At 42.7% G+C, this 12,757-nt stretch overlaps 1 protein-coding gene across 2 annotated transcripts in view; it reads left to right on the top strand.

The window, feature by feature from the left end:
* The first annotated feature begins 2,703 nt into the window (after positions 1-2,703).
* The window catches only part of CLUAP1 (clusterin associated protein 1), an 80,519-nt gene continuing 70,465 nt past the window's right edge, over positions 2,704-12,757 (top strand). Inside the window, exons 1-3 of one of the 2 annotated variants that reach the window (XM_067306208.1) lie at positions 2,704-2,806; positions 3,485-3,596; positions 9,001-9,085. In XM_067306208.1, coding sequence (XP_067162309.1) covers positions 2,785-2,806; positions 3,485-3,596; positions 9,001-9,085 — 219 coding nt within the window. In that variant the 5' untranslated portion in view covers positions 2,704-2,784. Of the gene's footprint in view, positions 2,807-2,951; positions 3,035-3,484; positions 3,597-9,000; positions 9,086-12,757 lie in introns of those variants that run through there. The other variant, XM_013939980.2, reaches the window with a different exon arrangement.

The following is a 12,757-nucleotide window of genomic DNA, read 5'->3' as shown; positions in this document are numbered from 1 at the left end:
CTCTTGCACTGGGGAGCCCGGAACTGGACACAGTACTCCAGATGTGGCCTCACCAGGGCTGAGTAGAGGGGGAGAATCACCTCCCTCGACCTGCTGGCAACACTCTTCCTCATGCACCCCAGGATACCATTGGCCTTCTTGGCCACAAGGGCACATTGCTGCCTCATGCTTAACTTGGTGTCCACCAGCACTCCCAGGTCCTTCTCGGCAGAGCTGCTTTCCAGCAGGTCAACCCCCAGCCTGTACTGGTGCATGGGGTTATTCCTCCCCAGGTGCAGGACCCTGCGCTTCCCTTTGTTGAACTTCATGAGGTTCCTCTCTGCCCACCTCTCCAGCCTGTCCAAGTCTCTCTGAATGGCAGCACAGCCCTCTGGCGTATCGGCCACTCCTCCCAGTTTGGTGTCGTCAGCAAACTTGCTGAGGGTGCACTCTGTCCCTTCATCCAGGTCATTGATGAAGAAGTTGAACAAGACTGGACCCAGTACTGACCCCTGGGGGACACCGCTAGCTACAGGCCTCCAACTAGACTCTGTGCCACTGATCACAACTCTCTGAGCTCTGCCATTCAGCCAGGTCTCAATCCACCTCACTGTCCACTCATCTAACCCACACTTCCTGAGCTTGTCTATGAGGATGCTATGGGAGACAGTGTCAAAAGCCTTGCTGAAGTCTAGGTAGACAACATCCACTGAAAATACAAAACAAAATCTGGAGGGGTGACAGCTCCCCTCATTTATGTCAGTCACGGCACCTCTGGCTGCAATCCCGTGCCAGAGGAGCGCTTGTGCTGCGGAGCTGCCGGCAGGTTCAGCTCAGGACCTGATGGTCTGGTTTCTGCGTCCCTGTCCCGCTGGAGCGTGTCGGTTGTTGCCTCTCACTCCTCAGCTTCCCCCACGTAGGGTAACTTCTGGATTAAAGTATGAACTCTTTGCTTACAGGAGTGAAGCAGTGGGGTTCTGGGGGGGCCAGGTCCGGAGACTGCCTCACAGCTGGAGAATTTGGGGAAGCCAGGTCCATGGGTAGCCACAATCAAGAACTGTAGTTGTATGCACACCTGTCAGGGGCAATTGGGAAGGGGATTACATGGCAGAAGAATAACTTCACTTTGCTCACTTTGCTGTGGGACAGGGAGTTGTTTCCAAGGGAGCTGGTTCTTGTGTCGGAGGTATGAACATAGATGTGTATCACTTTTTCTTTCGGGTGTGGATTTCCGGGAACAGGATGGTGGGAGGGAGGAGGGCTTAGCCCTCACTGATGTGGTTTGAGCTTCTGCCACAGTTAAATGGCTGCAGTTTGCTTCCCTCTGGGCCACTGTTCAGTTCAAAGCTGCAGCCACCCCACCTCCAGCTGCACATCTGTGCTACCTAATATTCTCCTATAAGAATATCATTGATATTTATATGAAGATGTGATGTGCCTGAGGTAAACAGTACACCAGCCATTTATATTCCATTTATTTTATGAGTTTGGATTTCCCCCACACATAACACATCCCACTAGTCAATGTACCACAGCAATAAAACAGATGAACATTTCCTTCCTTCTCTTGTCCTCCCTGCCAAAGTTATTAGATGCCTGACACTCAATCTGGAACTAGTGACTTATTTAAGGTCTGCTATCCTGTGCTTTTCCATCATAAGAAACCTGACCTTTAATCATGTCTCATATTTTCTAATGAAGCTGCTTCTTTCCAGTACTTATCTTTCAAGGATTCATTGTTATTTCGTTGTTTTTTGATTACTTTTTAAATCATTTGAATAGGTACAGCTCAATATAGAGCCAGGTGCATGGATGTGTGCATGTGTTATATATACTTGGGCAGTTACAGCTGGAAAGCTTTGCAAAGTGTCCTGAGACAGCCATAGATCAGCCTGACACCTAGATCATTTCCAGCTCATTCCACCCCGCAATATTGATGACCCTGCCAGCAGTGCTGCGGCCACTCTGGCCGGTGTTTCAGCAGAGTCCTGTGGTCAGAGCTCTTATGCCTCTAGGACGTCTGGAACCACAAAGCGTCAGCAGAAAAAAGCGTCATCTTGCCCTTGATGCATCGACAGGGAAACTCCTGTCGGCTACGAGGTCCGTTGGGGCAGACCCAGGACACCAGCAGCCGGTACGTTATGAAGCGGCGCTGACATGAGCAGCCAGCGACAGCTGACGGCGGGAGGCGAGGGGCGGCACGGAGCTGAGCTGGGGGGAAGGAGGCCACCGGGGGACACGGGGGGACACAGGGGCACAGGAAACATCGCTGCCAGCTCCAGCACCCCGGACGTCAGCCGGAGACCGACGAGCGCCTGCAGGCCGGGCAGGCAGGTGCTCAGCCTGCCCTCCTCGGCGTCCCTTGCCCCGCTCCGCCTGGCCGCCCAGGCTGCGAGGGCCCCGGCGGAGGGAATGCCCTGCGCCCTGGCTCCTCACTGACTGAACGTGGCAGCGGCGCTCGGGGTCTTCTCCAAGAACGTGTGGAGGCGGCTTGTAGGCCCTCCCTCCCCGCCATTCCCCGAATGTCTTGTTTTCACCCAGGGCTTAGCAAAGCTAAGCACAGCTGGCCCCTCCGCGGTTTCTCGCCCCCGCGGGACGCCCTGCTGAGGCGCTGGGGGCGCCGCGGGCTGCCGGGGGGCGCCGAGGCCTTCGCCCCCACCCCGGCGCTTCGCTTTCTACGGCAGTTTGGCCCGGCCGCGGTGCCGTAGGGGGGTTGCCATAGCGACCCCGCGGCGCGGCGCGGCCTAGTGCTGCGGCGGCGGCGGCCTGCGGGTTCCCTGCGCGCTTCGCCGGCGCGGAGCCGCGATGTCGTTCCGCGACCTCAGGAGTGAGGGCGCCGCGCTGGGCGGTGCGGGGGGGGAGCGGCGGCCCCGGCGGCCGGTAGCGCGCGGGGGGCGGCGGGGCCGCGCGTAGCTCCGCTGCGCGGGCTGCAGCCGAGCGGCCCCGCCGCTGTTCGGATTTTCTAAGCTTTAAGGGTTTTTTAAGTTCTTTTGAAGCCCTGCAGTTCCACACGAAGATGCAGCGCAGGTGGATTAAGTCAGTTATGGCCTTCCAGGTGCTTCAGATGCAGGCAATCTTGCTGAAAAGATGGCCAGAGTGTTTCTTAAATTAACGGGCAGCCTTTGCCTTAACGTAGTGTAAAACCGCAGCGGCCGAGTGCTCGGGCCCTGAGAGTGGGGTGGTGCTGCCTTCACCTAGCGGTGATTATTGCTGTCCTTAGTTGATTTTTTTAAAAGGTGTGTTTTATAAAGATAAACTGTTTCAAAGTTCTCTCCCCACCTAGCGACTCTTTAGTTGAAAAGTCACTTTTTACTTGGTTAGACATGATTTTCTAGTGAAATGATATTATTTTTCTCCCTTAATCTGCTCAGAAGCTTTATGAAGAGTAGTTTTAACAGGGCGCGTCTAATGGTGAATGAACAGCGTGCTGTGGGAACCTGAGTTGTTATTGACGTCTGTGGTGGATATGGGGAAAAAAAAATCGCTGCTTTTGGTTGTTTTTCAGATTTTACTGAGATGATGAAGGCACTGGGGTATCCCCGACTCATTTCTATGGAGAATTTTCGCACCCCAAACTTCATGCTGGTTTCAGAGGTGCTTCTCTGGCTAGTGAAAAGGTTGGTGATTAGGCTAATGAATGTCAAGACTGATGCTGGGATGTGACATTTGCTCTTGAAGCTGATGTTTTGATGTGAAATTGTGTTAAGATGTCTAAAGAGGAACTTAAAGAAACTGAAACATAAGAGAGTGCTACTGTTTTGAGGGAGCTACTGTTACGAGTATCAGGCAGGAAGTTTGTACTTCAGCTTGCATTTTAAGTGTCAGGCCTGTGGCTTCAATAGTCTATGTGTATCATGGATCTCACTGTACTTTTCAAAGAAGCCAACAATGGTTAAACCCAAAGAATGACACAAACAGTAAACGAAACTTTCTTCTGGCTACCAGTAGTAGCTTCCACTCTTCTGAGACCTGTAGTCCAGTGCACAGCATGAGTCTTGCTTTGGCAGTATTAAATTCAGGTAGTACAAGACTGAGCTATTTTCATTCCCAATCATTTGTGGTGTTTGAATGATCTGCAAGTACTTCCTTGAAAGTAAAGTGAGCTATACCACATCTGTCTTTGTGCAGAGCATGGCCCTTCTGACGCTTCAGAAAACTTCCACGCAGTAAAGTCTTAACTTGGACTTTCAAACCTGGTTCTTAGCTAGACATCAGTTTAAAATAGTTTCCAAACTGGAAGACAAGATTAGTGTTTGAAATGCACAGTGGTAGCTTTTTGCTAGTGTTCTGCATTGACAGATACAATAGTGACTCGGCACCCCAAGGAACCCTGTGGCGTCCCGTCACTCTGGATTTGAATAATATTTCTGTAGGAATAAATTGAAATAATCAAATGTTCTGTTTTTTTCCATTTTTATTTTGTTGGCTGGAGTGATTGTTTCTTTGGCTTTTAATAAATGAAAAGGGTATTATAATTGTGACTTAAGCTCATGGTAAAATATCTCATTTTACTCTTTTGTGGTTTTGTCCTGTTATTAAGCTGCTGAGCCTGTGCCCTGTCTTCCTATTTAAATTTGATGCAGTGCTCTCTCAGCTCTTTAATTTAATTATAGAACCCTAAAAATGTGTTTTAATAGCTGAAGTAAAAAATAAAATGAGTCAGTCCTGGCAGAGTTTGCCTTCTGAAGGTGGATATATTTATTGCTCAAGTGTAGCTGTATCCCTCAGTCCTGTGTTCTGCAAACTCTTTTACCATCCTTGCTGTGTCTGACCTTGTACACTGAACAAGGCAGTATACAATAAGAACTTCTCAAGATATATTTAGTTCTTATCTTGTAATCAGAATTGTTGTTTCAACCCGGTAGTGTGTAGCACTCATGCTTTATTTAAAAATAAAAAATAAAAAAAACCCCACAGTACTAATCTGCAACTATCTAGATGTAGTTTTATGTCCACCTAACCTATTGACAAACTCTATTTAAATATTTATGAAACTTGATGTGCTGATTAAATTACACATAATCTTCTTTCACTCATGTACATGAAAAAAATAAAATACTTTAACTTTTAAACTACTCAATGTAGAATATTACAATGGAAAAATGTGAAAATAACCTATTTTCCAGGGGGTTTTTGGCCTGGATTTGCAATTAATCTCCATTAAGTTTAATTTCTTTTCTGTTATATGTTTACTGAATACTGTAACAAGTGGGAAGAAATAGAATAGGGGAATACTTAAACCAGTCAAAATCACTTGGTTAAATTACCTATCATTCTTTAAAGTACTGCTGTTAATAACAAGGGTCTAAATTACTTGCCATTTCCATCTCATGTTTAAAAACAAAAATCAGTATCCCTCCTCAATATGTAACAGCAACACAATAGAACAATTGAAGGAAAATACATTTTTTTAAAACAACATTTTTATTTGTCTAATGCACCCGAACACTTTTAGATGTTTAAACTTCTTTTTTATAAGATTGCTAGGAACCCTATGCCTATTAGTGAAGTGCTTCACTTGCAGACCAAATAGCAACAAAACACTAGGTTTCTTTTGTGTAACAAGTCAAATTTGCACTTAACACCAACAGACAGCTATTCCTGCTTCTAGAAGCCTTTTAATTTTACTTTAAAGCGGAGAGGCTAATTTGCACTTGACTTGCTCTTAGTCTCAAATGTGATTTAAAAGTGCAGGTGCTATTTTGTCTGTCTGAATGTTGAAAATATCAAAGCCTTTTATAAGACTCGGGGAATTTGCTTTCTTTTTTTCTTCCCTGATTCCTGTAGACTGGTGACTTCCACTCTAGAAGTTTCTGTATCTCACTAACAGTTTTTTTAAAAGCATTTCACGTTCTTTCAAGTTGAAAGGCATTATAAAGATCTGATATTGAATATATTATTAGTGAAGGAGAAGTTAGTGTGGTGACAAGGTGAAGTAGTAATTAGAATTCTATATTTGCTTCTCTGTATGTCCAGAAATTTTCTTGCAGAGCATACTTTTATATCCACAAGCTCAAAAACCTACTGTTTCATTAGTTTGGATTACCTTTGAACGTAATGTGTTTGAAATGATATCTGTGAGTGTGAACTTCTTTCTGTACGGGCATACCTCGTTTTACTGCACTTCGCAGATGCTGCGTTTTTTACAAATTGAAGGTTTGTGGCAACCCTGCGTTGAGCAAGTCTATCGGCACCATTTTTCCAACAGCACGTGCTCACTTCGTCTCTCTGTGTCACATTTTGGTAATTCTCGCAATATTTCAAACTTTTTCATTATTATTATATCTGTTATGGTGATCTGTGATCAGTGATCTTTGATATTACTATTGGAATTGTTTTGGGGCGTCACTAGCCATGCCTGTATAAGATGGCTAACTTAATCGATAAATGTTGTCTGTGTTCTGACTGCTCCACCGACCGGCCGTTCCCCCATCTCTCTCCCTCTCCTCGGGCCTCCCTATTCCCTGAGACACAGCAATATTGAAATTAGGGCAATTAATGAGCCTACAATGGCCTCTAAGTGTTCAAGTGAAAGGAAGAGTCGCGCGTCTCTCACTTTAAATCAAAAACTAGAAGTGATTCAGCTTAGTGCAGAAGGCATGTCGAAAGCCAAGACAGGCTGAAAGCTTGGCCTCTTGTGCCAAACAGTTAGCCAAGTTGTGAAGGCAAAGGAAAAGTTCTTGAAGGAAATTCAAAGTGCTACTCCAGTGAACACACGAATGATAAGAAAGCGAAATGGCCTTAGTGCTGATATGGAGTAAGTTTTAGTGGTCTGGATAGAAGATCAAACCAGCCACAACATTCCCTTAAGCCAAAGCCTAATCCAGAACAAGGCCCTAACTCTCTTCAATTCTGTGAAGGCTGAGAGAGGTGAGGAAGCTGCAGAGGAAAAGTTGGAAGCTAGCAGAAGTTGGTTCATGAGGTTTAAGGAAAGAAGCTGTCTCTGTAACTTAAAAGTGTAAGGTGAAGCAGCAAGTGCTGATGTAGAAGCTGCAGCAAGTTATCCAGAAGATCTAGCTAAGATAATGGATGAAGGTGGCTACACTAAACAGCAGATTTTTAATGTAGATGAAACAGCCTTCTATTGGAAGAAGATGCCATCTAGGACTTTCATAGCTAGAGAGGAGAAGTCAATGCCTGGCCTCAAAGGACAGGCTGACTCTCTTGCTAGGGGCTAATGCAGCTGGTGACTTGAAGTTGAAGCCAATGCTCATTTACCATTCTGAAAATCCTAGGGCCCTTAAGAATTATGCTAAATCTACTCTGCCTGTGCTCTATAAATGGAACAACAAAGCCTGGATGACAGCACATCTGTTTACAACATGGTTTACTGAATATTTTAAGCCCACTGTTGAGACCTACTGCTCAGAAGAAAAGATTCCTTTCAAAATATTACTGCTCATTGACAATGCACCTGGTCACCCAAGAGCTCTGATAGAGATGTACGATGAGATTAATGTTGTTTTCATGCCTGCTAACACAACATCCATTCTGCAGCCCATGGATCAAGGAGTAATTTCAACTTTCAGGTCTTATTATTTAAGAAATACATTTTGTTAGGCTATAGCTGCCATAGATAGTGATTCCTCTGATGGATCTGGGAAAAGTAAAATGAAAACCTTCTGGAAAGGATTCACCATTCTAGATGCTGTTAAGAACATTCGTGATTCATGGGAGGAGATCAAAATACCAACATTAACAGGAGTTTGGAAGAAGTTGGTTCCAGCCCTCATGGATGACTTTGAGGGGTTCAAGACTTCAGCGGAGGAAGTAACTGCAGATGTGGTGGAAACAGCAAGTGAACTGGAATTAGAAGTGGAGCCTGAAGATGTGACTGAATTGCTGCAATCTCATGCTAAAACTTTAGTGGATGAGGAACAGCTGCTTAAGGATGAGCAAAGAAAGTGGTTTCTTGAGATGGAATCTACTCCGGGTGAAGATGCTGTGAACATTGTTGAAGTGACAACAAAGGATTTGGAATATTGCATAAACTTAGTTGATAAAGCAGTGGCAGGGTTTGAGAGGATTGACTCCAATTTTGAAAGAAGTTCTGTTGTGGGTAAAATGCTATCAAACAGCATCGCATGCTACAGAGAAATCCTTTGTGCAAGGAAGAGTCAATGGATGTGGCAAACTTAATTGCTGTCTTATTTTAAGAAATTGCCGCAGCCACCCCGACCTTCAGCAGCCGCCACCCTGATCAGTCAGCAGCCATCAACATCAAGGCAAGACCCTCCATCAGCAAAAAGATTACTACTCGCTGAAGGCTCAGATGATGGTTAGCATTTTTTAGCAATAAAGTATTTTTTTAATTATGTACATTGTTTTTTTAGACATAATGCTATTGCACACTTAATAGACTACAGTATAGTGTAAAAATAGCTTTTATATGCACTGAAAAAACAAAAAAAATTCATGTGACTCCCTTTATTGCGGTGGTCTGGACCGGAACCCACAATATCTCCAGGGTATGCCTGTATTTCAGGAAGTGGTAACACATATCAACATTTTAAATGACAAGGGGACTGTTTTTGCTATGAACTGTTTTATTACAAGTCATTTTAATATGCTATCCAAAAGGTTGAGATTATTAATCGTATGCCTAGTGTTTTTAAATTGTGAAGCCATGTGTAATTAAACTTAGTTTGATTTCTTTAAGCATCTCGTGATTTAAGTGATAAATTACTTCTGAAAAACAAGATTTCATAGACTTGACTGAGCCAGCTAAACTTTGTTCCTTTGCAAAACTGAGTGAAAAGATTAATTCAGGTCCCCAAAGTAACAATTACTTCTGCAGAAGTATCTCGGGTTTTATGACTTTTGCAGTTTTTACACAATCCCACTGTATGCAGTGCTGGATTTAGATACCGCATCTGCCTTAGGAGCTAAAGATTTATTTTGCAGTCTCTTACATTGATTTTTTTTTTTTTTTTTTTGTCTGACTCTGCCTCACAGAGGTACCAGTCTTTTAATACTGCATGTGTATTTCTTGTCCAAATCTATGGATTTTTCTTTCCACAGGTATGAACCTCAGACTGATATTCCTCCTGATGTGGAGACGGAGCAGGACCGGGTCTTTTTCATTAAGGCTGTAGCTCAGTTTATGGTAGGTCTGGTTTAAGCCCGCTGAAATAACTCTTCAATATTAGATTTAATGCTTTATATCTTAACCCCTTGTAATTTCTTTGCTATAGGTGGCCGAGCGTGTGTTGTATTCTAGTGCTCTATGTCAATTGCAAATCAGCTTTGTTTTCTTTCTGAAATGACCATGTACAAGCTATAAAATTGACCTGGATATTCTGCTAAGGATTAAAAAACAGTGAGGAGATGAAGCAGGGGAGAGAGAGGTTTGTTCTTGAACTTTATTGATATTATAGCTTCAAAACTTGCAGCGATGCAAGTGTAAATGTATACATATTAATGTAGGTAGTTTCCTTTAAGTCATAGCAGTAAAGTCAAATAGAAGAATTCTTGCTTGGATCACAAGCCCTTTTGGGCTTAGGGGAGTCTTTTCAATTTGTGTTTGCCTAGCACCAAACCGAGTGGAGACCTTGTCCATGATTTGAGGCCCTGTGGTAAGAGCTGTTATAAATTTGAAAAGGCCAGGTGTGTTGTTACTGAAATTGTGTAATTATGTGTAAGTCTTTGCAGAATTGGGATCTAAACATCTAACACTATAAAACAATATTCATCCTTGTCACTCTCAATTTTTTTTTAAAGTAATATAATAGTGGGAGATTCAGCTGTAGATATGAAATGATTTGAAGCCCTTTAAATGAGTTCAGAAGAGGCCCTGTCATATCTATTACTAACTTCAGATACCTGATTCTTTTGTATACACTAGGGTAGTCATAGCGTCTACTGATATATTCAGTTTGATATAAAATCATATGCTGGTGTTCTATTGAATGAGCCTTCTCATTACTCTATTAAGGCATATATTCCCAGATTAAATCTTTTACCAGCCTTGTCTTTGTTAAGGAGCTGTTACCGTACTGAACCTTTATCATGGGTCCTACTGTTAGAGAGGTGTTAGAATGAAGGCTGAAGTTGAAAAGATCAAGGACCAGATAATTCAGTTAAAACAGTACAAAAGGCTTTTAGCACTTGAAGAGGAAGATGGAAATTCTAATAGTAAAAATCTTCTAGCTTCCCAAGTGTAATGCTTCTGATTTTATATATATATTTTTTTAAATCCTGGGTATTTGCTATTTTTTATTATTGTAGAAAAATAAAAAATATTATAATATGTAATATTTTTAAAAGAATTGGTTTCACTAAGATTGGATACACAGAAGTATTGCAACTTCTGATAGACTTTTTTTAAGGCATGAGTGTACTTGAATTAGGCTATTAACTTTTTTGTCTGATGGAATAACATAACATTGTTCACGTCACTTATTATTTTGATGTAGCATGAAACTTTGCTGTAATGACAAGACTTAGGTAGCACTATTGATCAGATTGACTAAACTTAATAGGGCTGCAGGTGTGTCAGGAAACAATGGGGATCCTTATGCTAAGGGCAAAGACTAATTCCTTAAAGTTTTTCTGAAACTTTTTTTTTAGTAATATCTTAAAATGACACTCTATCCAAGCTAGCTTTTGCCTTGAGATTTATGATGGTGTCCACCATAAATTATCTTAATTCCTAATTTTAATGTGTTCAAATACGATGCATTTCTGTCTGTACCAGAATGCACTTTTCAGCCTTGGAGCGTGGTAAGATGTGGTTGACAGATCTATTTTGTTTAGAGAGATTTCCACCCTTCAAGTCAAGCATGTTTTAAAAGGACAAGGATGGAATCAGAAATAATATTGTTAATACATTTTTCTTGTAATTGTTGATTTCATGTAAGATATCCCCAGAGGGTTTGAAGAATTATATAATATGATTCGGAAGATGAAATGAGTGGAAGGTTCTTCAATCATCCTGTACTTAAAGTCTTGGTTAATGTTACAAGATAATATGGGAATTATTGTAGTTCTTCAATAACCAGACTGTCAGCGCAGAGGTTTTTTTCTTCCTCTTCAGAATAAGAAAATCTTTTAGACATTTCTGTAATAGTTTGTTGTCCATGAAATCCACAATTATCTTCTCCAGTAGCTAATAGCTTTTTGCGTCTATAACCACCTGTGACATTTGATGGAGATAGATTTACCTCAAAAGTGAGTATCATGAAATATTAGAGTATCTGTCTCCTTTACTGACCAAGGTGTAAAAATGTATTAAGTTTTTACCCGAATGGTGCATTTCCTTGTGTCACTGGGCTTAAATATTTCTAATCTAATTAATATTTCTAATAGTTCAACACCACCATGCCATTTTAATATCTGAGAAAATAGTTTCTGCCCTTCCACTTTCTCTAATGATCCTAGGCCAGATCCAGAACAAGACTTAGGTCCTTAAGCATAAAATGGGAATCCAGAATGTGTTCATGTAAGTGGGTAGCTAACTCTTTAGTGCTAGAACTTACCAAATGCCTCCTTTTTGGACCCAGAAATTCCTCAAGTGTCTGCTGATTTTTATTTTATTTTTTTTTCATTGTTTGCCCCCCCCCCCCCCCAAACTGTCCCAGCCTGAGTGGCTTAACGCCTGGTTCCTACTTGTCTCCATTGGGATCCAAAATTGAGATAGTGCTATATAAAGCCTCTTAAGAGTTCGATCTCATAGGAATGCATTCATGCATGTGTAGTTAGCAAACCAAGGTACCAAACATTTTGCGAAAGCAGCCGTATTTGCGCTCCTTTTAAACAATGATGGATGATAGAAGTGGTGGCGGTGTCTGCTAATAAATCTTCTTGAGTGCTTCCGAGGAAGCATGGTGCGTTCAGTTTTAATTTCAGCCTGTGGAGGTTTAGAGCCACTACTTCAGCTCCTAGGTTATTCTCCTAGGTATTGGGCAAGGCAGGGAGCTGAGAGCAATCCTTATCGTTCCTGTTGAGGCTTTGCCATTGTACAGAAAGGAATGCAAAATGTTTGGGCTAGATCGGATAAAGACCAGGACTCCACAACCACATGGCTGGAGCACTCAGCTACGAGTTCTGGTTCTTTTTCCTTGGGCTGTTTGTGCGTTGGGATTACACAGTCGTTGGCTACCTACCTGATCGTAAGGACTGGAACTGCTGGCTGGCATCGGCACTCAAATCCTGCTCTTGGCACAGCCTGCCGAGGCTGTGTGCTTTACAGATTTGTGTCAGCAAATGCCCAGCAACAGGGATGGCTGCTGAAACTGAAGAAGGATCTCTGGGGCTGAACTGTTAATCTGTTCTTTGAATGCCCTAGGGGGAACGTGCAGGGAGCTCTTACATGCACAGGAATGTGTTAGTAGAGAGCTGTGAAATACAGCGCTATACTGCAAAAATATTTATGAAAAAACAGTCTTTTGGGGATGGAGGGAATAAATTGCAGGGTTTGTTGCTTGTGTGGCACATCCATAGTTGTGAGTCCTGGGACTACCCTCGCTGTTTGAAATTTGTTGTCAGAATTGAGACCTAATGGTTTTGTGGGGCTTGGAGAAGAGTAAGATCAGTTTGGCCATTTGTAATTTGGTCTGTGTTTCATCTGTCTTGCCTGGTAGGAAGGTAAATTCCCCTGTTGCCCCTGACTCCTGTGGTCATCTGTTACTTGAATTAATCAATTGATAGAAAGTTTTAACATAATAGGCAAGATGTGGACAGACCAGAAAAGCAAGGACTAAAGTGCTGAGCCTACCCTTTGGTTGAAAATAACTTGTGCATCGGGGCTGTAGTGTTCCCTCCTCCCCCCAACACGCAC

Source organism: Apteryx mantelli, chromosome 16 (assembly GCF_036417845.1).
Source record: "Apteryx mantelli isolate bAptMan1 chromosome 16, bAptMan1.hap1, whole genome shotgun sequence".
Lineage (NCBI taxonomy): Eukaryota > Metazoa > Chordata > Aves > Apterygiformes > Apterygidae > Apteryx > Apteryx mantelli.
This window is presented reverse-complemented; position numbering and strand designations above follow the sequence as displayed.